At 37.9% G+C, this 24,950-nt stretch overlaps 1 protein-coding gene across 1 annotated transcript in view; it reads left to right on the top strand.

Annotated features, from left to right (window-relative positions):
• Positions 1-24,950, top strand: part of ADAMTS5 (ADAM metallopeptidase with thrombospondin type 1 motif 5) — a 44,478-nt gene that overhangs the window by 9,705 nt on the left and 9,823 nt on the right. Inside the window, exons 2-4 of the mRNA XM_035545966.2 lie at positions 2,655-2,787; positions 17,707-17,874; positions 23,283-23,566. Of these exons, the coding sequence (XP_035401859.1) occupies positions 2,655-2,787; positions 17,707-17,874; positions 23,283-23,566 (585 nt within the window). The remainder of the gene's footprint in view (positions 1-2,654; positions 2,788-17,706; positions 17,875-23,282; positions 23,567-24,950) is intronic.

Genomic DNA, 24,950 nt, shown 5'->3' with positions numbered 1-24,950 from the left:
AAACCCATGCATAGCTTTGGAAATTTTTAGAGTAGTGTTACTAACCAACCAAAAGTCAGTGTAGATGCTTATGATTAACAGTCCTGACATAACTTTCCAAAATCCACAGATCCCATCAGAAGTAACTGTAAGAAAGTTTCTGAGATTGCCTATTTGGAAAGACTGTATTATTTTAATTATACTCATGTTGTTTAATCCAGATAGTCACTGTGAGGTCTGGTTGTGTCTGCTGGTATAGCTCCATAGCCATATCACTGGCTTAGTTTTTTCTTGTATACAAATGGAAATAAATAATGCACTGGCACGAGGCGTATGTGTGCTGATGTAGTTGTACCATACTGGGAGTAGTCCTGATGTAAGCAATAAAGAGTAATAAAGACACCCTAGGTACAACCGAAGAGCAGATGACATAGAATCTGCATGTAGAGACAAGGCCCAAATTAATGTATTTTATACCATTCTTGGCACACTCAACATGAGAGTAGTTCAGACCTCCTCTAGTAAGTCGCTTTCTGTCTGATTTATGTGCTTTTTGGTGTTTGCATAAGAATTTCAGTTCAACTACTTGTGTGGATTCAGTTAAAATTGAACTACTATAAAGGTATCCTACTTCCTATACAGCTTACACTCATTCATTTAGACCAATTATATCACCATGAAAAGGTATTTATACTGGTATGATGCCTATGTGTTTTTCTGAGTTTTGTTACCTGAACCATGCTGCTGTAGGTAAACCACTTAAAATCGCCTTACATAAAATGTACCCTTAGGTTGAAAGGGCCAGGTTCAGAGTGGTGCATAGAGGGCTAAATTGATACAAACCTAAGCAAAACTAACACAAATTTAAGTATTGCATCTTCCTTGTTGAATATGCCGCAGATCATAGACAGTATATTAACATGACCTCAATTAGGGCATCTCCGACCTTGGTCCAGAAATGCTGTAAATGATAATATTTGCCCAAATAAAATTTGAAAAACTGTATTTCTTTTAGAGTACTTGGAAACATGCATCCTTATTCTGTATCTTCCCATAACTGGTGCAGATTCAGAAGCAAAGTCTGGGAATCTAATTGGATGCCCAGGTTAGAGAGAGCTCTGACATAAATACAATTCCCTGCATATTATCTGCATTGCTGCGGAGAGGAAGTTTTGCTTAAGCCATGGATTATACCTGCGAAAATTTGGGAATTGAAATATTTTTGAACTTTATTCCTTCTCTTCTGGTAAGACTGTTTTGTTCATTGGTGTTTTGGCATTTAAATCTTGACATTAAGTAGCACCTAGAGTGCACTCACAGAAAAGAGTTCCCAGACACCCAGACACCTGGAAGCTGGAAGAACTGATCAGAAATTCTTGCTCCTTATATGTAATATTGCATGTAATTTGAGCTTGAATTTTTTTTTTTTTTGGTAAAGAAATGTTCCCTCAAATTATCTGTTAATTCAGTGTTTTCTTTGACTTCAGTGAGACTTGAATGCATTTTCAAACTTGCATGCATTTGAAAGTGCTATAATCAGTGAATATTGTTGACCTGGAGCCTCATACAGGATATCTGTAGATGGATTAATTGTGAAAGGTTTCATTAAAGAAATTCTTTATAAAAGGAGATCTGAAGGGAAGAACAGAGTCTTAAAAATGAAGGGGAAAAAAGTACTCTTTGATCATTCTGATAATAACATTTGATAATACTGTAATGCCTTGAAAATGACATTTTCATTCAACCACAATAAAAAATCTAGGAGTGCTCCAAATGCCATGGTACCTACTTTTCCTTCTCAACCAAAAAAAACCCTATGTACATCTGTCCATTCGAACTGATATTCTTTCCTCTGCTTCAGCAGCCGTACTGAAAAGTTATTACTAACAATTAAAACCCTGTATGTCTGACCAAAGCTGCCTCTTTCAGTAGTAGTGGTATCCTGGAATGGAAAGAAAAAAACTAGTGCTACGTGCATGGTTTCTGGGGACACCCCATATCTGCAAGTAGAAAGTACGTGACCTAGCCGTTGAGCTAGTAGGACTAGGAATCAAGGGGGTTTTACACTCTGTCCTGTCACTGACTTTTTAAGCAACTTTTGAGAATTGCTTAAATACTTGGTATATTGGGTAATACATTATTAATCATTGTACTACTTGACAGATGTGACATGAGGTTTAATATATAACAATCTAATTTCTTTAGGTACAAGTATAAGACTTGCCTTTTGAAAAGGAGGGCAAACTGTAGTTCAGGAACTGATTAGGAATATGAAACTTGCTCTCAGTGTCTGGGTTCACCTTCTGTAAATAAAGAGGATATTTCTTCTATTTTTATAGTCAATGGATAAATGTTTCTGTGGCATGTGTTTTGTGTACCTAGCTCAATCCAAGTTTGAGCATCTGTATGCATTGCAGAAATACAGATGTAAATAATAATTAATTATAGATCATATCCAAACCCCATTAAAGTCAATGAAAATTCTCCCATTGACTTTAGCAGGGATTGGATTGGGACATCATGCTTTTAAACTGCATTGAGATCTTGAGGTGAAAACTTCTTTTGCTGGTTTTATCCGGGTTCTGCTGTTTGCAAAAGACCAGTGACTTTAGCCTGTTCTTACCTATGGGTGTAAAAATTTATTTTAATGACTTTTTTTTTTCCTTCCTGGTCAGGATTTATGTGGGCATCATTCATGTGATACTCTGGGAATGGCAGACGTTGGGACCATATGCTCTCCTGAGCGCAGCTGTGCAGTGATTGAAGATGACGGCCTCCATGCAGCTTTTACAGTGGCTCACGAAATTGGTATGTAGTGCCTTTTCTGTTCACTTGCCAAATCAAACACTTGTAACAGCTGCATTAGTAACCAAAATACTTTGCAATTAATTCCAGATTTCCCCTGGTCCAGATACTCGCTTGGGGATTAAGGCTGTATACATATGCACTTCAGGGTTAACTAATAAGGGATCAGAAGGCAAGTGAAGGCGCACAGTAGGTGTTTCCTTTCTGACAGTGTCGTTTTTAAGCAGTAGTCAGAGTGAAAATTCAAAGGCTGCTGCTACTGTCCAAAAATGTCAATACATGTCGCTCCTGAGAAGGTGTTTAGCTTATTGGCTTACCTGTTATAATTTATATTCATTTAGTGTATACACAGTGGAAAGTAGCACACCTTTTTGAACTACTTGCATGCTCTGTTGTTATGAAACTTTCTTGGGAAGGTGTACTGCCTGCAGACAAGGCTTTAGTGGAAAAGAGCAGAATTCTAATATTTTTCTAATGGTATTGAAATTCCACCTTTATAGTAAAATGTGGTACTAATCTAAATCCTGAAATAAGTGAAATAGTATGTAGGTGCTAAAGATTTGTTTAAAAAACTGCTTAACTTCAGTTAATTTCAGTCTTCACTTCAGTGCACAGCAATTTAATGTAGCAGCCCTACTTGTACCCTTCAGAAAGATCTAAGATAGAATTAGTGACAGAAGAAATTTTGTATTCTGGCATTATACATTCCTTGAGGGAGACTGCTGCCATCTTGCTTATTTTTAATTTACTAATGTTTCGTGACCTGTGTTCACTAGAAATACATATGGTATGTGGGCTATTCATTTTGGTGAGTGAACAGCAATTTAAAAGTGGAGAACATTTTTTTTTTTTAACATTCTTGGAAGGAAATAACAAGGAAAGGAGAACTTTGAGAGAGCCAATTTCTGAATTGCCTTGTACCTCTTGCCAAACCAAAGTAAAGTTTGCTTTGGGAGTATCATTGCAATAGTTCAATTTTCAAGTAGCTAGCAGGTAGAGCCTAAGAGTTCTGTGTTTGCTATATACCTGGCTCAGCAAACAGAGGTCACCAAGTATGAAAAATCAGCTTGCATGTTAGTATCCAGGCCCTTCAATGATTAGTGATACCAACACTACAGCTTACAGTACCTCAAAGAATTGAGGTCAGAAGCTGGAGAGGGATCATGTGTTGCATGAAAGTATAAAATCTTACAACACAGTGAGTCCCCAGACTAGATACTTTATTTCAATAAACAAGATGGTTTGGTAATAAAAGAAAAGCTCTCTGAAATTGCTAGTTTGGAGCATTTCGAGATAAGTACAGCAATACATCAAAGACAGCTTAACAACAGAAGAGTTTAGTGGCATCAAACCTGGATGACATAAAGCTGACAACTCATCATGAATCTGGTCTAGAACTGGGACAAAACGATAGATTGGCTCACTTAGTCTATCATGCAGAGGCCACCAGTCTGATAGAGGGACTGCTTGTATCTTCTGACATCCAGAAATGATATTTACTGCTGACAGTTTGTGGGCATTGTCATAGTTGTCTGAAGGACCTTTTTGGGACGCTTGTGTTGTTGTATTCCTGTTGTGTGAAGCCATGGGCAATGTGTCTGGACTGTCATTTTATCAACAATAGATATATGTGCAATAGATTAAAAATGAGAAACATAGATCAGTCAAGATAGGGATGAACAGAAAATATGCATATTATTAGTTTGAATTCCACTCAAAGAGAATGTAAACACAACTGAATTATTTTTAGTAATCTAGAGGCACATTTTTGAAAACGAGCCATTTTCATACCTTGGAAGTTTATAGGAATCCATAAAAGCTATAATTTTCAATGTAAAAAAGGCAAGAATTGAAACAGTTGGATAAATAAGTACCCTAATGGACAAAAAAACTCTAGTTTGAGGTTGTTTAAAATAACATCCCTTTTTTTTCTCCTCACCATAAGATTTGAAGAAAGGAGGGGTGTCAAATCACAGAATGACCTTTGTGTGTGTGGCCTCAAGTGGGAGATGTTTAGAAGAAAACACAGCTAAAATTGCTTGAGTACTTACATTAAATTAAAGGTCAAAAAAGGCTGAAAAATTGAAGTGTGGCACAGATACTCTTTAGTTAAGCACTTTGAGGAAAACCTTACTTTATTTTATTTGGAGACCACATTTCTTCCTCTGATCCAGAAGTCTTAAAGTTCCCCCTTGTCCTGTGGGTAGAGTGTAGTTTTAATTTTACAGCAGCTTAGTTATTCAGTGGAGTTCACCTTGCAGGGTAGGAGATGCCCTGCAAGACAGAGGGGATTCTCAGGGCTCAAAGCGTAAGCTGGTTCTTTTTGTCAATATGAAGAGCAAGGTGAGCTGCTAAGCATACTGGAGACACTGTCTGCAGTTTTTTAAATAACCCTGCCATGTGTGCATCTGTAGTAGATGCAGCATCATTAGTATGGCCTTGTTCCGAAGAAAGGCTGTGTGTCCTTACTTTGACTTCAGGGTGACCTGAGTGCTCCTGTTTCCTCTCTGAAGGATCCAAGAGCATTTTTGAGGATTGTGTTCTTTCCCTGGAAGGCAACCAAAGTAAATGGAACTGCAGCTCAACCAAACAGGACAATGCACAGCCCAAGAGCTCAGGTTGGATACATGCACAGGAAGCCAAAAAGCAGCCTGCTGCGGAATAAAGCGTGCTACTTGAGTTGCCAGGGTTTCTACCACATTATGTATTAAATGTTTATTTTATTCCTTTTAGAAAAAATAGATGGATTTTAACTGGTGGTTTTTGAGGGGGAGAATATGAATGAGCAGCATAAACAGGCAAGATCTCTAAAGAGCTGTAAACAAAATCACAGAAAGAAATAGATACAACCAAATTCTTAGTACACTGGTTAGATGACAATAAGATGTGAAGACCTGTCTATAAAGATTGACAAAGCATCTAGAACCCAAATCTTGTCCTAGTTGCGTGTAGCAAAATCAGGAATAATTTCTGTCCAGTGTCAAGTGCATAAAATGAGGAAAATACAACAAAAAAACAGTACTAACAAGGATATCTTGTGGCTTTGAAAGTGATAATGTGGTCTCTCCTCAGAATGAAGAGTAGCAGTGCTTACATCATAAATGTTATTTTAAAATCATAGCCTGTCAAGACATTCAGCCACTAATGGTAAATCCATATACAGTTATTTTCTCACAGGGGACGCATTGTTTTCAGTTTAGACAGTAGTAGCTTTGCTGTCACAAAAACAGTCTTTTGGATTCTTTCTTGAAATCATGAGCTCAACTCCATGTTGTGGCACAGAGATGTCTTATGGGACTTTAAGCAACTCCATAGTATGCCTCCATAGCTCTGCACTCCATAGCTTCTGCTCAGAACTGTCTTAGGCACAGCATATAGATATTCTCCAAGTCTTTGTTATCATCAGACTATGGACTATAAAAAGAAAAAAACGATGCTTCATTATTTCATGTACTTCCCTGCATCACAGAAACATCTGGAGTAAAGTGTTAAAGAACCCATGATTACCCATGATCTCAACATTTATTTAACATTTTTTCATAGGTCAGCGCTGGCATATTGCTAATCCATATATCCCTTACTAAAATAACTGTCAGGAAACAAAAATAACTGATTTTAATTTTTACTCTAATACTCTAGCCTTTTGATAGGAGATTTTATTGCTTTTCTGATGCTGAATTATAAACCAGCCTGTGCATCCCCTAAAGATCTGTAGTATAACATCTTCGAAAGATACAATCAACCCATTTCAAGTTACGTTTAACATCTCTCACGGTGGGATATACGCAATATATGACAATTCTCTGTTTAGAAGCCTGGTGTTGTGTTTTGTCATGCAGTAGCTTTCAGAAGGCTCTGATGACTTCAGCCCTTCCTATGCTGGAGTCCTGCATGCTTCAGTGCAAACAATCCACCAGCCTGAAGGGTGTATCATCTACAAAAACAAAATAAGAAGAGTTCAGGAGAAAAGAACTGGAGCTACTGCCCATTTTATCAATCGGTAATTGAGATACAGAAATTTGGTGACTGCCAAAATCACAAACTAAGTCTTAAGGAAAGCCAAGGATTAAATTTGCCTCTTGAGTTTCAATCTGCTCCTTAAACACAAAAGCATCCTTTCTGCAGTCTTTAAGCAGGCAAGACTCCAGTTTAGCTCAGTGAAAATTACATGAGTTTAATAACTTAAATTATATGCATCTTTATTCTTTCCATCAATCTTAAAGATTATTTTTTTAAGAGGGGATACAGAGAAAGCTCTGCCTTCTTGTCCATTTGACCTTTTGCAAAGTTCCTATTTCTTTGTTATGTAATTGTGCTGGCATGCTATTACTCCTTGTATCCTCCTGAGTAATATGGTTTACTGATCTTCTTTCCAAGTATTTTATTTTTAGATTATAGCTTAAAAAATTCTACATGGAACTAATTAAACCTCTGTTCATTAATTTTCTTTATCTCTAACATGTGACTTTTGAGATAGAAAGACTAAAGGGGAGACATAAAAGCAGTCTTCAAATATATCTAATAATAGTTGCAAAAATTTACATAATAAATTATTCTCCATGTCCACCTGGGACAGCACAAGGGGTAATGGCCTTTGCATTGCAGCAGGGGAGCTTTTCTTTAAGCATTAGCCAAAGTCATCTAACCGTACAGACAGTTCAGCACAGGAATGAATTGCCTTGGGAGGCTGTGAAATCTCCATCAGTGGAGGCTTACAGGAGTCAGCTGGCCAAACAGCCGTGGCTTAGGGGATGCTGATCCTACCTCATGGCAGAGGGATGGACAAGATGACTTTTCAAGGTCTCCTTTCAGCCTCATTTTTTTATGGTTGTGTGATGTTATTCCAGCCTCCTCTCCAGCTGTGTTACATAGTTGAACACCTAAAATCAAGGACCTGTACAGAAACTAAAACTAGAGAACAACATTTTTAATGGCAAATCTTTTTCTGTATGCCATCATTCTGTGGCATCTACCATCACTGAAGACAAAAATAACATGAATGCTGTCAACAAAGTGTAGTGATTTTATTAAAGAGCACAATTTTATGTAAGGAAACCATTTCAGAAGTGAGGTATCGCTCCTGGAGTGAACTGAGGCAGTTCACTGAAATACATCAAAAATACCATTATACAGAGTTCTGAGTGGGGTTGAAAGTATTTCTTCAGGGCCTGAGCCTGAATTAGAGTTGTAGAAAGAGGGCCATCTATACCACATCTAACCTATGTAAACTTTATTAAAAAAAAAGTATGACTCTGACCGTTCTCCAGGAGAAACTGAAACCAAGAACAATGTGTATGATGTTTAAGTAGTAGTCTTGCTTTTGATGTACATAGGAGAACCAAAAAGTACTCTAATTCCCTGTTTTACCACACATGGTCATTTTATATACACTCAAAGTAATTAAATACAGAGTCATCTTTTCTTTGCCACTGCTGAACATTTAGCCCTTTGATTTCAAGGCTGTCAAGATAAAGCAGATAACAGAAAGCTTCAGACTTGACAAGTACAAATCTTTTGTAGCCTTTCATTTCAAGGGGGATACATTGCCAAGGGCACAGAATCTCAGAGGAACATGAAAAGATGGTGAAGGATATTTGACTTTCATATTATGTTTCTTTCATGACAGACAAAGTTTAGGCAAATATCCAGGTAATGATAATTAGGCAGAGTTGCTTTCTTAAAACAACAAAAAAGGGAGTGTGAGAGAAAGAATGTAGAGTCATCCAAATCTACTCTGATGACATACATCAGCAGTATTATTTGATTCCTTCTCTTTGAACCTTTTTCAAGGTTCTATTTTAAATTCTGTTAGCAGCAGCACTTGATTTAGGCCCTCATCAACATATCCCCTTTGATTAAGAGAGAAGATGGAGAGTCAAAACTTAATGAGAGGTGAAGAGTAGGGCAGAAACTTTAAACAATGTTTCAAAACACAAGTATCTGATGTACAAAAGGGTGCTGGTTAAAAGTTTTGACTAAAAATTCCTCATTTGTCCAACAACAGTGTGATTAACTTCAGTTATATGCAAGGCATAATAATTGTTCCACCTGCAGCACACATGGTGATTAAATCTAGCATTTTTAGTGAAGCTGAGCCAGTTTGTAATGGCCTTTGTGTGGATAACTGGAGATAGGGAAGGAGGAAATTGGTATGATATGGAAAAAAATGAGTCCTCAGGACCTGAATATGCTCGAGCTTTTCGTTATCTACCATGTACTGCTGAGTCCGACTAGATTAGGGATCTTTGCCTTCTCACCAACTGTGAAGCTATCCTGAACAGAAGCAAGGGGGTTGAGGGCAAAATTCTCTACCAGAGACTTCAGGAAGTGACTCAGACACAGCAGCAGCATTGCCTGAGTTTTCGGAGGTTTTCTAGTGTTATGTTGATCTTTGTATATGTGTAACCTCGTGAAGAATTGGATTAAACAGTGAGATGCTTTGAGAAGCTGCTGTGGATTCTGAAACATCATAACAAGAAGCAAAATAGGTGGAGCGAAATATCAGTATCTGTGCAACCATAAGGGAATTGAGAGTGAAGCAGGGTTTTGCCAAATGTTTCAGAACAGTCATTATCAATACAAGTTCACTTTGTCTGTGTGTGCCTGAACCCACCGTCTTCCATATTGCAGAATAAAGTAGGGATTACTTTCCTCCTTGGCAGATAAACACTATCATGTAGTTTTTGTGAAGTCAGTGCTCCAACCATATAGAGGAAGGCAGAATTACCCAAAAAACAGGCAGCAAGCAATGTAATGTATTCATTGTTCCACTATCTACTCTCCTGGAGTTCATTCATTTACAATGAGCAACAGCAAATTATATTCCTTGTGAGTTACTCTGAGTTGGGAGACATGAAATGGGAATCACCACATCCCACTTCATTAAAATCTTGACTTCTCTTCTACATGGCCCATAGCATAGCAGATGTAGCATGGACCACATCTTTTAATGATAATTTGAGTCTTTGTGGTCGCAGTGGTTTCTATTGCCTAGTCTGCATTGCCTGGACAGAATCTTGCCTGCAAATTGTCTGTCTGACTGGGGTTGTGTATCTGAGATCTCCCACAGAAGTCTGTTATAACAGGACATTTCAGTAGAAGTTTGTTTTGTGTAAAGTCTGCAGGACTGGTGTATGAATGTCTGATTGTGGCTTTTTTTATGTCTGCTCCTGAAAAGAAACTGCACTTCAGACTATTGTTTCTTTCAGTCCGAAGAATTCTTTTAAGCCAGAAATATTAAAAACTGCCTCTGGGCTGGGGATTTAAAAGAGAGAGTGATTTTTTTTTCCTTTCATAAGTGATGGATAGCAGTCAAAGAAAAAGAACATTGGAAGGAAAGTTCAAGTATGAAGAAAGGGGAATAGCCAGTTTTACATTCTGTGCATGTTTTTTGTAAGCTTGTGTAATTCAAAACACTGCTGTTTTGTAAAAAAAAAAAAAAAAAAAAAAAAAAAAAACACTTTATTAATTGTTATTGCTTAGGTTCATCATTTGTTACTCAAAATTCCCATGACTTCAAAAGGATTTCTATCTATGAGTGATACCAGTGTGCAGTTCTTAATGAGGAGCCAAGTACTTGCACAAATTGGAAAAATAGTGCATGCAGAAAGAAATGGCTTTATTTTAAAAGAGTTACTGCATGCAATCTGTTATTAGAAAAGGAGAGAGCAAGAGCGTTGCGCAGAATGCATGGGGTGGTGATTAGACCAAGGAATGTTGAGCCAGGAGGTTCCTGAATCCTGATCCCAGGAGATACGGTTACTCACTGGGTAACCTTGGGCAAGTCACTTGACCTTCTGTTGTACCTCAGCCATCCCCACTGAAAATTAGGTGAAAGGCATGAGCTCACTAAAAAACACGTGCTTAATCTGCACTGAGCTTTTCTAAGAAAACAAATTACAATGCCTGTAGCATTTTTTAATGTGCTGTGTCACTTTGCATGTGTGCTGTGGTCAAATTCAGTGCAACAGCAATACTTTGGTATGCTTTTCAGATCAAGCTCTAGAGATCTTGGTATGTCCATAAACAAGGGTGTTCCCTCCAAAAGAATGAACCATCATGATTTACATTTTAGCAAAAGCTGGCCTTTACTTGCCATACATTGGTGCTGCTTTTTGCTTTCTGTATTACTATGCTTGAGATATCAATGAGATTATTGTAATTTTTGCACACTATTGACTCAGAGAACCTCTACAGATAGTCTGACAACATATTTTAAGAAAATTCGGAAATATCCAAACTTCTGTTTTGCTTCCCAGTGCTCCTGCTGTATAATGTGCTTTACCACATTTCTAACATGGTTCTGATGTGCGCCAGATTTACCAGCAGAGCTCTTTGCATCCTGATACTTAGCGAGGACAGAAATTTTAGCTGACTTGCCATAAATGCTTTGGAGTATTCCCACCTTAATTCAGGAATATATACCCCATTCCTACCAGATGCAGGAATTCTTTTTGATCCCATTGGGGTTATTCCCTTTTGGGCTGTAGTAGGTGTTGGCCTTCAGTAGTTGTTTGGGTAAGGAAGCTTGTACAGTGCAAAGTTCACTATCAAGAATGCAGAAAGTGGAGGTGAACTAGGGTCCAGGGGCTGATGGCTGCTGCTGACTCTTTCATTTCTTGTTTGAGGATCTAAACAGACTGAGCTGTGCCAAGAGTCCCTTGCAGATTACATTCCAAAATATATTGGGGTCCAAAGTCTGCAGGTTGCTTTCATGCTGTTCTGCCAGTTTACTGATGTAGTCACACCTGCTCTTACTTCAGGGGGAGACAAAAGGCTGTTAGGAAAAGCTGTCAGTTCTTCTAGCCGGTTGGTCTTTTGGCCATTTGGGAAGGGAACGATCTACAAGAAGACTAGCTCCTCTTCATTTGCATGAAGGGTAAACCCCTGCTTCCTCTCCATCTGTTTCTTTTACCATTTTGTGCATTCCTACAGCATAACTGAACTAAACACCATCCTGCTGGTAAAATTATATTATGTCATTTTCACACAGTGGGAATTGTCAACACCAGTAAGATGCTTCATTAAGTAGAAAACATAGATGATCTACTAACCCGTTCTCAATCAGTCATCATTTTACACAGCTGCTGGGAGCCCTTTTTCTTTTTTGAATAGCCTGGTTTGAAGTTCCCTAAATTTGGCATAATTTTTCAAAGCTTTCATTGTAAAATTTGTGTTCCTTACATCTCTTAGCTTTTGCCCAAAGCTTTCACTGGAATTAATTCATGCTTACATAGAGGATCTCCTGAAGAATCACCTATAACCTTTTCACTTTGGTTCTTATGACAAGAAGCACCCTACCAGTAAATGCCAGTAACTACCCTAATATCCTGAGCAATATGTGATGATAATACGAGCATGCTCGTGCATGTGAGTGGGAAAAGGACAGACTTTCCAAGTAGAAAGGGAAGTGTCCCTACTTTAGTTCTTAGATCCAAAAGGATGAATGGCACCGGTGCAGAAGTACTCTGTTCCTGTTACATCTGTACTAAAAAGAGCATACCTTGGAGATCACAGGTTGCTGTGATATTTTGAATTTTGATTGTTTCTAATGAGAAGCCAAAACAGTTTTAAGAGTCGTTGGAAGTTTGTCATATATTTTAATCTGTATTGAGTCTGGCAGTAATGCTTTAAAAGTAGAAGTTAGGATGGAGAAAAATTTAGGTTGTTATAAGAATTGGGAATTTTAGTTTCATAAAATTCTTTAAAATTTGCATTCTCAGTGTTTGTAAATATACATACAAAGTTAACAGGCAAATCAGTATGGACAGATAGAATTCATATATTTAATGCCATGAACAGATATTACCTTCACTCATGTCACTGATGGCTTATTTAGAAGGTCAGATCCAGACAATCAGAGTTCAGTATTTTGGAAATTATTCACTACTTCTTTTCTTATGATTGTTCAATGATTTTTTTTTGAAAATTTTAAAAGTAGCCAGAGACATTTACAAATACTTTGAGAAGCTTCTCAAAAAGCTTAGGTATGCTGTGTCTAGTGTCTAGTGTCTAGTTCTCATCATGCATTAGAACAATGGCCTAATTTAATATGACAAAGTAGACACTTTTAATGAGGTATGTCCTCAGTTCACCTCATTTATCACCATGAAGTTTAGAAGTTACAGTGCACTCTAATTAAAGGTGAAGCCAGTAGCTTGACACTTTCCAGAAGATGACCCTTTTTCAGTTTCCTGTACTCTTGCCAAAGTATTTAGGCTGAAATGTTCTGTGTTGAATAGTTGCCTGAGAAGCATTTCATCTTATTTATTCTGAACTACAGAGACTGTCCAGCCATTTCCAAGAGGGAGATTAATTTGCAACCATTTTATGGAGAAACTTGAAGCCTCTCTGCTCAAAGAAAAGGTCTTGAAATTTGACTGTAAGGTTGCTCCTTGTTTATGATGGATATTCTTTTTTGTCCTATACGCAGGAGGAAAAATGAAAGGAAGTAAACCAATTTCAGTATGCAGTTCAGGAGTTAAATTCTGTGTAGAGACAGTGCATCTCGGAGGCATTGTAGCTCAGGGCTGTTCAGTTTGGTCAGGGCTTTCCCTCAGCCTCAGCAGGCTGCTCCACTGCCAGGTCCCCAACACCCCAACATCACCTGTGCTGATTCCTGTCCAGGGAGAGGTCCATCCTCATTGTGCTCAACTCACAGGACACAAGAGAGGATGGTTGGGCAGGAGAGAAAAGAGTAAAGAAGCACAAAAACTACGCCATCTTTAGGCCTGGAAGCCAGGAGCAAGCTCAAGCACGACGTACTCCCTGGCCTGCGCATGGGGCATTCACATTGCCCAGCTATAGGATATCCATGGTTTAATGTGCTGTGACCAGATTGCTCCAACAGCTAGGTAGTCTAAGCTAAGGTTTTTTTACAAATCTCATTGCAAAAGGAGCAGGGGCTAAAAAATGTGGGAAAAAAAGTTTTCATGTAGGATTTCTGTCAGTTATGAATACTGAAGAATGATTAGGCAAGAAAGGGGTTCTTATAGAGAGTGAAGCTGTATCTTAAGAAGAGCGTTGCAGAGTGGTACAAGAGAGTGTTAATGTTAAGAAACTTGAATTCTGCCCTACAAGACTGAATACTTCATATCACTGAGTTTGGAATAGTTCTCAATGATAGTACAAAATGTTGAGCACTCTGAAGAATTAGGCTCTCTAATTGCTGTTTCAGATCCAACTATTATTCATATCCTACACCAAAAATGCACTCTGTGACATATAACGTTACTCAGCCGTACCTTCTAGAACTGTCCTCCAGCTTTTGTTATTCACACAGAGCTGTTCAGTACCAAGTCCAGTAGTTTAAAATGAAACTTCTTTTTCACTAACAGAACCTCATTACTTTGTTTCACAAACATGCTGCAGTGAAGTAATTTCTTGCAGTGTTACAACTATGAGCCATCTTGGGACAATAAATACAAATTCTTCCTGCGACCTTTAAGCATACAAGCTGTCTCAGAGAAGGTTGCTATTGTGAGACTTAGGTCTAATCAATGTGGTATTTTCATGTTTGTTGGGCTTATTTTGTGCAAATATTTCTGTTTAATTGGTTGGAAATATATGCATATTCAAGTGGACAGATTCAAGCAAATCACAAGAAACTGGCTGAAACTCCTGAACAACTCAGCAAAACACTGTATATGCAGACCTGATTGAAGTGTGGAACCACACTGTATATACAGGGGTACCTCAACAAAAGTTAGTGGATGAGTCTAAAGCCCTCTCCAGTAAATGTTTGCTTATGTTTGCAGAGTACTGGTGAAACTTGCTACAAAGAGTTACGTAATGTCAGCAGAAAATAGTTCTAGTTATATTACTACTAGACATTTGTTGAGGTTCATTAACATGTCAGCTGTGTTTGTTGTTCTTCTCAGAGATGAGGTGTGACCTGGTGCCATTCACTGCATTAGCATGAATACAAGCATAGTGATAACATCGTATATAAAGGCAGCCAAAACCAACACCATCTTCACATTTCCTGAAGATATTCATTGTCAGCATATTAAGACTTTGGCAAAGTTGGAGGTAGCCCTCATTGGCACAGTAACTGCTGATTCATTAAATGTTTAGCCTGTGACACCCAGAGAATTTGTTTGAAGTTAGAAGTGATGCACTGATTATTTGGTTACTTTGTCAGAGAAATGTGTCTGTTTGAAATAATAGTCCTACTAGTGAATTCTTTTGCTCAACACCAGCTTTTGGCTTAAATAAAACAAAGATGTCATCTCTTCAGAGCAAGTATTTTTATAATGCTATATCAGATTGAAATTTGACGTGTACCTGCTAACATTCAGCCTGCGTGACAGTGCAAAATAAAAGTAGCATTATCTGGCCCATATATAATAAGTATCACCAGAGGAAAGTGTTTTTACCTATAAGAAAATAATAGTCCTGAATCTAGCATATGAAACATATGAGTAATTAGACATGCCTTTCATAGAAAAGTTTGAATCACTGTGTTCTTGTGGGAATATATTTGTGGGTGCTGCAGTGCAGCATGGCAATAGCAAATAGCAGCAAGGAAAGGAAAGGGTATTAATTATTTGACTCTCATCACCATTAACCCAGGTAGCTTGAATAAATTCTAGATATCATGTATAATTGTACAGGGCCTTTTCTTCGAATAGTAGCTGTAGTTGGTTGATGTTGGTTAATTGATGGTTGGACCAGATGATCTTGAAGGTCTTTTCCTACCTTAATGATTCTGTGATTCTACGATAATGCGTGCATAGCAGAAGAGAGGAAAAAAAGATAAATGCTCTCTTCGTTCTCCTTCTCACCTCCCCTCCAGTGCGGATTCAGTAGCTGTGGAAGTAAGACTGGCTGCTCTTTGTCATCACTGGTTGAACTGAAATGACAGATCAAGGTCCTCGTGTCACATCTCTTGTAGCTCCATCCTTAGGTCAGGAACCCAGCATCACTGGGAGTAAGGCTGCCAGAAACCATGATTTCTGGTCTTCTGCAGCCTTATCACATATTTCTGGTCAGATAGTTACTTTCCTAATCTCAAGTATGGTTAGACAGTGAGTTTTGCCTCCTTCTCTTTCCTCTTGGCTTCTCTCCAAAAGCAGATAATAACAACATATCAGAAAATTTATATAAGGCAAATAGATATTTGCTGATATTCTGCTTTTTCCAGTCAGTATTGTAGGCATTGTAATTATTATTATTGTTGTCATGGCTATTACTGTGGATATCAGAGTACGATATTCTGCCATCAGTGTTCCTAGTTTTGCCACCTTTAAGCTAGGGTACAGCAGTTATACCAAAGCATAAAACTATGTCAGATTTATTCCTCTGCAGTGGCTGTGATGGGCTGGTGGTCTTTGCCTTTATCGTTAAAGCCCTCTTGGTCAAACTCTGGATGTCCAACTAACCATCTCCTTGGCTGCATTAAAGACCGTGAATGTTAAGTTCAGGCTTGAGCTCCCTCCAGCTTTGGTATCCATTCAGTCTTCTACCTCTTGGATAGTAAATTGGCAATAAGATAATCCATTGTGGGCATGGAAATGTTAAACAGGATGTTTACAGAGGGTACAAAGTGGGTTGCCTACAATCTGTTATTGTTGCCCAAAGGCTAGAGAAGGTAGGGATCTTTGAACTACAGTGAAAGTTGCTGCCACATTTATAGGAAATAATCTCTCACTGAAATGAACTCTACCAGATATTCAGGATTTTTGCAAGTTACATCATGTGCTGTTCTGTGTTCACATTGTTTTGTGTTCTGTAGTTTAAATACCCAATACTATATACATTTAAAAATAAAAACTAAAGCCCTAACCAAAACAATACTAAAAAGCACCCTCCCACAAAATAAGACACAATACATAGAAGAGGCTATTGGAAAACATTATTCAGATTGTTTGATGTGTTGTAGAGGGTAGAATCATAGAATCATTTAGTGTGGGAAAGACCTCTAAAGGAGGGTGACTCAACTGCTGCCCTGGGCAACCTCTTCCAATGCATCACAACCCTATCAGTGAAGAATTTTTTCATAATATTCAACCTAAACCTCCTCTGGTGGAACTTGAGGCCATTTCCTCTTGTTCTATCACTTGTTGCTTGGGAAAAGAGGCTGCCTCCACCCTGCTACAGCCTCCTCTGAGGTAGGTGCAGAGAGAGATTAGGTCTCCCCTAGGCCTCCTTTTCTGTAGGCTAAATAATCCCATTTCCATCAACCGTTCCTCAAAAGACTTGGCCTCCAGACCCCTCACCAGCTTTGTTGCCCTTTTTGGGACACACTCCAGCATCTCAATGTCCTTCTTGTAGTGAAGGGCCCAAAATTGAACACAGCATTTAAGGTGTGGCTTCACCAGAGCTGAGTACAGAGAGACAATCATTTCTTTAGTCCTGCAAGCCGTGTTATTTCTGATACAATGCCGGATGCTGTTGGCCTTCTTAGCCACCTGAGCACACTGCTGACTCATGGTTCATTCAGGTGCTCACAATTGAATATGGAGTGCAGTATAAGAAGTCACATACGGTTTGCTTAGTTATTCCATAAATACAAGCTGTTGTGTTCATTTAGAAAAATCCTCCAACATCTTTCTGAACAGTCACATAACTTCTTTACAGCGTGAAGTATTAGTCTTTCTTGCTGTAGATGATTTGGTAAACATTGAGGACTAAATTCATGGCTAATATAAAAAAGTACTGTTCACTGTAGTCTTCATCAGATCTAAATCAGCACAATTTGATGGCATATAAGCTGCTGGCATTGCTATATGTAATGATATAAATTATCACAGCTTTTTTATTTTTGAGCAGAGATACCAGATTTTAAGTGGCCAGATTTGGGCTGCTGTTGGAAATTTGAGAACAAATAATGCATTTCATTTTACTTTGACTATGAGTTCCAGCTGGTAAACTCTGTTATGGATAATCATTTCATTTTATTTATTTGTTTCATTTCTACAGGCCACTTGCTTGGTCTTTCCCATGATGACTCCAAATTTTGTGAGGAGAACTTTGGCTCCATGGAAGATAAGCGCCTTATGTCCTCCATTCTGACTAGCATTGATGCTTCCAAACCCTGGTCCAAGTGCACTTCAGCAACTATAACAGAGTTTTTTGATGATGGTCATGGTATGTATCTTTTGCTTCACACGCTTAGCGTCAGTTTTTGCTGCAGTCCATTTTTGGAATAAGAACATTTTATGCCAGCTTTTTCATTCCTTGCTCATCTTCAGGACTATCTTGGAAGTGCTTGCAAAACAAGGCAAAGGTCTAAAAGGCTGTCAGGGTCTCACCCCCACTTTGCATGGTTCAAATGCAAGAGAAAAGAAAAGAGTTGATGGAATGTGTGCTGGCAGTAATTTGTTTTGAAACATGGAGTATTTTTTTTTTCTTTTTTAAACATGAAATTAGACTTTTCTTCCCTAATGCCACAGATAGGAGTTCAGAGAGTATTTTAAACAGAAGACACAAACAAATTCCTTTTCCTCATAGCAATTGAGGTTACTATGGTCTACATAGCATTAGACTACAGATATGAGCAAAGGGTATGTGTTCTTCTTACCATTTACAGCATTTATTATTACAGTATTTATTATGTTTATTAGAGGAGCCATAAGCAAGTATTAAGACTCTTCTATGCTGTATATGAGAAAAGTCTGCTTCTGCCCCAGCAGCTTACCCTCCAAGTCATATAAGTAATATTCGATAAACATGTCATTTACCCTTTGGAGAATAAGTACAAAACTTTCATTTTTTCCAACAAGTAGTAATAATAAAGTATAGTCTGCACTCTTAAATGAATTTTAAAGTCTTCATTGTGCTTCCAAAGCAACTGCAGTTCTTAAACCATTCAAATTCCAAAAAGCTGAGATAAAAATGACATAATTGAATGAATGGATCAAGTTGTTATGGTAACTGAAATACTTATGGATAAAAAGTATGGTAAGTCTGCTGAATGTAAAGTTTTTGCTTTTAAATATTGTGTTGGCTAATTTTAGTGCTCTCTGAAATATTTTCTCCTTTTTTCTCCTATCTGGAGAATGACTTCATTTTTTCTCTCCAATTTTATTAGATCCATTAATCTGTGCTGTCCGATTTTATGGTCCATATTGCTCTGGCATTGACTTAATATTACCAAGTTAGTTTCCACATGTGAAGAAATCTTTCCTTTTTGAGTTTAGTTACATTCATTGCCTTTCTTCTCACCTGGGAGTTTTACAGTATGTGTTCACTGGGGTATAAAAGGGACCTTCCTCACCACCCATGTATGACCCTGTACAAAGTGTAAAGATCTATGAATGTCTATCTATCTATATCTATTCTCTTCTGTTCATCTCCTATCCAAACTGAAATGTTGTATTCATTTTTTCCCTTTTTTGTGATCTGGATTTTTCACTTCCCTATGCATCCAGCCAGCTACTTCCTCCAACAGTAACAAAAAGAAAGAGCATTTCTCCCACACACCTCACCTTTGGCTTGTTTGCAATGCAGAATGCTTGAAATTTGGACTCTTATCCATGATCGATATCCTAGTCTCAACATGGAAATAAACTAGGCTGTAACAAACTATCCTACAGGTCTAAAAATATAATTTTGCCATTTTTTTCAGCACAAGTTGGTAGGAGCTTCAAATCCTTCAGGGCTGCATTATGGTCTCCACGTTCAGCATGAGTGTTGCCTTCCTGCACAAGAAGTTTAGCAGTCCTCCATTGCTGACACTTTTCACAAAGTCATGTATTCTTTGCTGCACACAAAGTGCTTAGGATCTGTCAGTTTGTTAACGGATGGGTTAGGGTATATTGCCCTTTCTGATACTCATGAGTAGTTACCACTCAGGCGTGTAGTCTCGAAGAGTTATCAATAGGATGAAATAACTCACAGAAAATGTGAGCTTCCAGTCAGATCTGTGAACTAATTTTGTTACTGACACTATTGGTACAATTTCAAAACTACAATTTTTAGGAAATCTGTTTTCTTGATAGATTAGGCCTTTAGAGACATTGTCTACGTAACAGTTTTCCTTTTCTGTTGAAGTTTATCATTTTTAGCTATTTATTTTAAATCAAAGATTTGCCTTGGCAGAACACAAATACAATCTATGAAATAATGATGAAGGTCAATGATTTAAAGTGCAGTTTCTTCAAATTATTGTGCTGAGAGGACATGCGTTATTATAGGAATGGAACTGCTTCTGGTTTTATTTTCTTCCAGCCAGTGAATAAATCCATAGCTCTGTAATTCTCATTTGTAACACATACTGAGTATACCAAAAGCCACAGAACCCTAGTAGAGCATGACGCCGCCTTTCAGACTGCTTTGGGCTGATAATAAAACAGCACAAATGTGCCATATTTCCATGTTTCCTTCAGAATGAGCATACTTCTGCTTTTGGGGTTCTTAGTTTTTTTTTTCCTTAGCTGTGGCAGATGTACTTACTTACTACTTGTGTAGTTACCGTGCTTTCTCTCCCTTTTTGTTTTAGATAAGGTGCTCTTTTGCAGTCTTCCTATTGAAAGGAGAAAATCCTATATCTCTCAAGTGCTGCTAGCAGAGAACAAAAAAATTACCCGTTCAGATGTAATTTTGAGGAGTGCTGCAGGCATAATGTAGTCAAAGAAGGCACAAAATATCGGTTACAACAGAAGGATGAGAAAATGTAGATCTTCATATACCAGGCTTTCTTTTAAGATGCTTGTGAGTGGTTTTTGTATAGTCACAGGAAGTTTATGTGGGAAACACTGAGCAAGAAGAGACTCTTCCATTCTTTAATGTGCAACATAAGCACTCTGCACAGTGCTTTTGGTCTGAATGGGCATGAGCTTATGCAGTGTGCTTTGTGACAAACCAGGAATGGCAGTATTGGTGTGAGGAAGTAAATATATGAAGTACTTCATCTGCTGCTCCTTATGACTAAACAGAATGAAATGTGAATAAAGTCCAGAAACCTGGATCTTTGAGTGGTATTTTATTATAAACAAGTAGTCAATGTTGTATCAAAGCTTTAAGTAAGTTATCCATATAGATTTAGATACTCACTGTATACCACTCCAACAGCAAACATCATCATCTTAACTCTTGAATTTTGTGACATCCATTTGTCAAGAACTGAGATTTGTATTTTATATATTTGGAAAGTTGTATTGATAAGTGGACTCATCTTATTAAAAGTGTATATTTGCTATGTAGGTTGCTATACCTAAAGTAGATATTTACGTTCCTATCGCATCATGGAGGGGTGTCATCAATGGCATTAGTGGTTTGATGTCATCAGTTGCATTAGTGGCAGTGAATTACACCACAGGCTCATTTGCCTGTACTAACTAGTAAAACATCTGACAGCTGACTGAATTGCAGACACCAGCATCACATACAGTTATGGTCAGCTAAATAAATTTCAGTATAAATATCTCACCCAAGGTCAACCAGGAGGGCTGGGGATGATCAAGGTGCTGATTCCCTGTCTCCTGAGGCCCACTCTGAGAATTCTAATCATCGTTATCATCATATCACCATTTGTTTTACACTCATAAGATGACCCCAGACAGCAGTTTGACATTTAGAAAGAAAATGTTCAATTAGTGTCCAGAATACAGTGACATTTATTTCCATCTGTTTTTAGCCAACTCTTTCCTAAGATAATAATTGCCTTTATTGTCATGCCAGCCACTAGACTGTAGTATTATTGCTTGCAATTTATTGTGTTTAGTCAGAGTGCTTGGTGTTCTTTGTAACCTGAAAAAAAAAAAAAAAAAAAAAAAGGACTATTTATATTTTAATTAATTTATATCCTGGTTATCTGCTTCCTGCACAAATTTTATTCTGCCTTCCAGGCTATATTGCACATAACACTGAGGAAAGAGAATGAGGTGTCTTGATTAATACTGTCATCAGTCAAGTATGTTGCTCTAGACCAAGGCACCCTAATGTTCTTTGATACTCAGGACAAAAAATGAGAGTAGTAGTACATACATGTTCTGTACATTATAATGTAGTGAATTGCTGTTCTTGCTTTTAAAAAATAGATTTTTGACAACCCCAGGAAGAAAAAAATCTGCACTTCCTCACTTTTTACCATGTCTTTAACATTTTATTCTATAAAAGACTTTGAATGCTAGGATAGTTTTAATTGTCTTTATCTCATGGTACCCAGCTCATCAGTTAGCATTGGCACACCTTGTCTTTATTTAAGCTAGCATAATCCAGGTGAAAGATAAGGCTAGAGTAAATCTGGGTCAGCAAAGGATAAATAGAACAGCAAGTTTAACAAGATAGCTTTTTGGTAGTAAGCGATGATGTAGAAAGACTTTTTGGCTCATTTGGCTAATTGTCCTTAGCCTTAAGAGGAAAAAAAAAAAAAAGAGAATAGCTACAGTGTATGTTCTGGAGGGAAAACACAAGCCATTGAGTAATGGGGTATTTGATTTACTTAAATTCACTGCTATAGCTTGAATTTCAGTTCCAGTTAGTTTAAATAGTGAAGTTTTTCTAGATAGCCCTTTTTCACTCATGATCCAACCGAAGAATACTGGTGTATGTTGCAAAGTGATGTAAATTGTGGTAAGTTATTTTGGCCAAGGATAAGTGAAGCTTGCCCAGACCACATATCCCTTTCATGGGTTGTAAAAGAGGTTATGCTGAATAAATAGTTCTGCATGTCAACATCTGAGTTTTTTCAATAGTAAAAAAAAAAATCTATTAGTAGCTTGTCTAGAACCTAAATGCAAATTCTCATTTTTAGAGTGTGCCAGACAAATTTTTACTTCTGCAGTATATCTCAACACACATATTCAATTCTGTATTTTATCTTTATGCTATTTTTTCCTTGTCTGTCTTTTTTTTGTTGTGTTTTTTTTTTGAGTGCATTTTTCTATAAAATTTATAGCCTTCTTCAAGCTAATTCCAGAAGCCGCCAACTATCATTCTTTACAAGAGAAGCCCAGTCCAGATTTACCACCACCATTAGTTTCGATATGCAACTTCTGTTTTTCCTTTGATCTTTTTTGTGTTTTGTTTGTTTGTTTGTTTGTTTTTATTGTTGGTGGTGTTTTTTTTTGTTGGTGGTGGTTGTATTCAAGTGCCTCATGGGCTAGATGTCTGTTCTTTGTGATTTTTCTGGCTTCCCTTTCTCAGCATTACTGATGTTCTGGCTCAAAATTCAAATGGGAATTTTGTTTACTTTGCCATGAGTCTTGATCATTCCTTAAATTGATTCCACATATTGATAGAGTGGAATGTATTTGGAGTCAATTCAAATAAAGGAAAACAGAATGAAAGAGCAAAGAGACCTGAATAAAACTCGTTTACACTCCTGGATTGGAAATAGCTTGGCACCTGGTATACTCCTGGGAGACACAGCAGTTGCAATAATATAACCTTGTACAAAACCTGATGACACCTCAGAGAGCCTTTCCACTGACATCAGTGTCCTTTGAATGAGGTTCACTGTCATTATCAGTTCTTGTAACATGAATGACAGACTTGTAGCACTGCAGAGAAAACTAGGTAATGAGTAATAATAGATTGTATTGCTCTTTTAGGTAACTGTTTGCTGGACCAACCAAGAAAGCAGATCCTGGGCCCCGAGGAGCTTCCAGGACAAACCTACGATGCCATTCGTCAGTGCAAATTGGCATTTGGATCCGAATACACAGTGTGTCCCGGTATGGATGTGTGCTCTCGCCTGTGGTGTGCAGTTGTTCGTCAAGGTCAGATGGTTTGTCTGACTAAGAAGCTGCCTGCTGTGGAAGGGACACCATGTGGAAAAGGGAGGATATGCCTCCAGGGAAAATGTGTTGACAAAACCAAGAAAAAATACTACTCGGTAAGTTACCTGCTGTGACCCTAGGGAATTTTAGAAGGAGTAACCCTCAAAGGCACTGATTTTTGTGGGAGTGAAAGGGACTTGACAAAAGTCAGATTGAAAGTTACCTTATATTTTAGCATGTAATTGGAGCATTACTGGTAAGGGATGCAGGAAAAATGCTACTGAGTTTCAGGAAGTTTCATTCAGGAGGTTTTCTTCTTGAAGTACGGAAGCCTTGGATCATGGAAAACTGAGAGCACCCCTTCAGACTAGAGGACTCACCCATTCAATAAGTCAGGTCTCAGAATGTGTGGAAAGATTCTCAAGGAAATATTCATAGCTCCCTGACTTCTTGGCAACGGACTCTGAGGTAAATTAAATCTGTAAATTTAGTTCACAGCCCTCATCCAGAAGTCTCCAGGGACCTAACTGTAGTGAAGAGAAAGATCAATGAAATTCATACAGGATACAATTTCTGGATCAGATAGTTTGTACTTACAGTGACAGAGTCCCCTCTGTCAACTTAATACCTCTTAAGAGTCCCCAGGCTCAAGAGAGTGGCCAGATTCATGAGACAACTGCACAGTTCAAATGCTTTGAAATTAACTTGGAAGACAGTAAGTAGCACTGCCCCTTCTGTTATACCTACAGGAGAGAGACAGAATTGCAGAGCTTTGCGAAGATACTTACAAAATACGAGAGTCATTCAAATCAAGCTACAGCCTTTATAACACTGTTTTTTATAGAATGGTATATTTCTTCATGCAATGTCTGTTAATTGTTGCAATATTGTATTTAGGGAGCCAAAATAGCAGAGTTGCAAACTATCTGACGGCTCCACCTCTTGCCAGTACTCTTGAAACATTAACTAGTTGGTTCAGAAGGAACTTTTACTCCACTTTCCCTGCCAACATTTTTGTTTTATGCCTTCATTTACTGCCTTTAAAACACTCTGAAATTCAATATGATTTATTTACAAAGGGAAAAACAGCAACGATCACCTACACTTAGACTTAGGAGACTACTACTGCAATTTGGACAGATAATTCATTTGGCAAAACTATGGGTGGTTTGTTGTATTTGTAGCATGTGTGTGAAGTAGGTCTTTGGAAACAAAACTCATCAACATAAGGGATTTTGTCTCTCGTCCTTTAGAATTCAACATTGAGGTATGCTTAAGATTGCTTGTATATGTTGTTTAGAGCAATACCTATTCATCATAATAATTGCATTTATTATTTGCAGGTAGCCTTATGAACATGTTCTGGGAGCTAGTTTATGGGGGCCTGTTGGTGGGAATAGCAAAAAATAAGAGAGCAGCACATGAGAATATAGTCCATATTTCTGGTGCATGTGTGTCTTCCATGAATGGGCTGAAGCTGGCTTTAAGAGTAAGGCCTAG

Source organism: Cygnus atratus, chromosome 1, assembly GCF_013377495.2.
Source record: "Cygnus atratus isolate AKBS03 ecotype Queensland, Australia chromosome 1, CAtr_DNAZoo_HiC_assembly, whole genome shotgun sequence".
Classification (NCBI taxonomy): domain Eukaryota; kingdom Metazoa; phylum Chordata; class Aves; order Anseriformes; family Anatidae; genus Cygnus; species Cygnus atratus.
The sequence above is the reverse complement of the archived record's forward strand: the minus strand, read 5'-3'. Positions and strand labels throughout refer to the sequence as shown.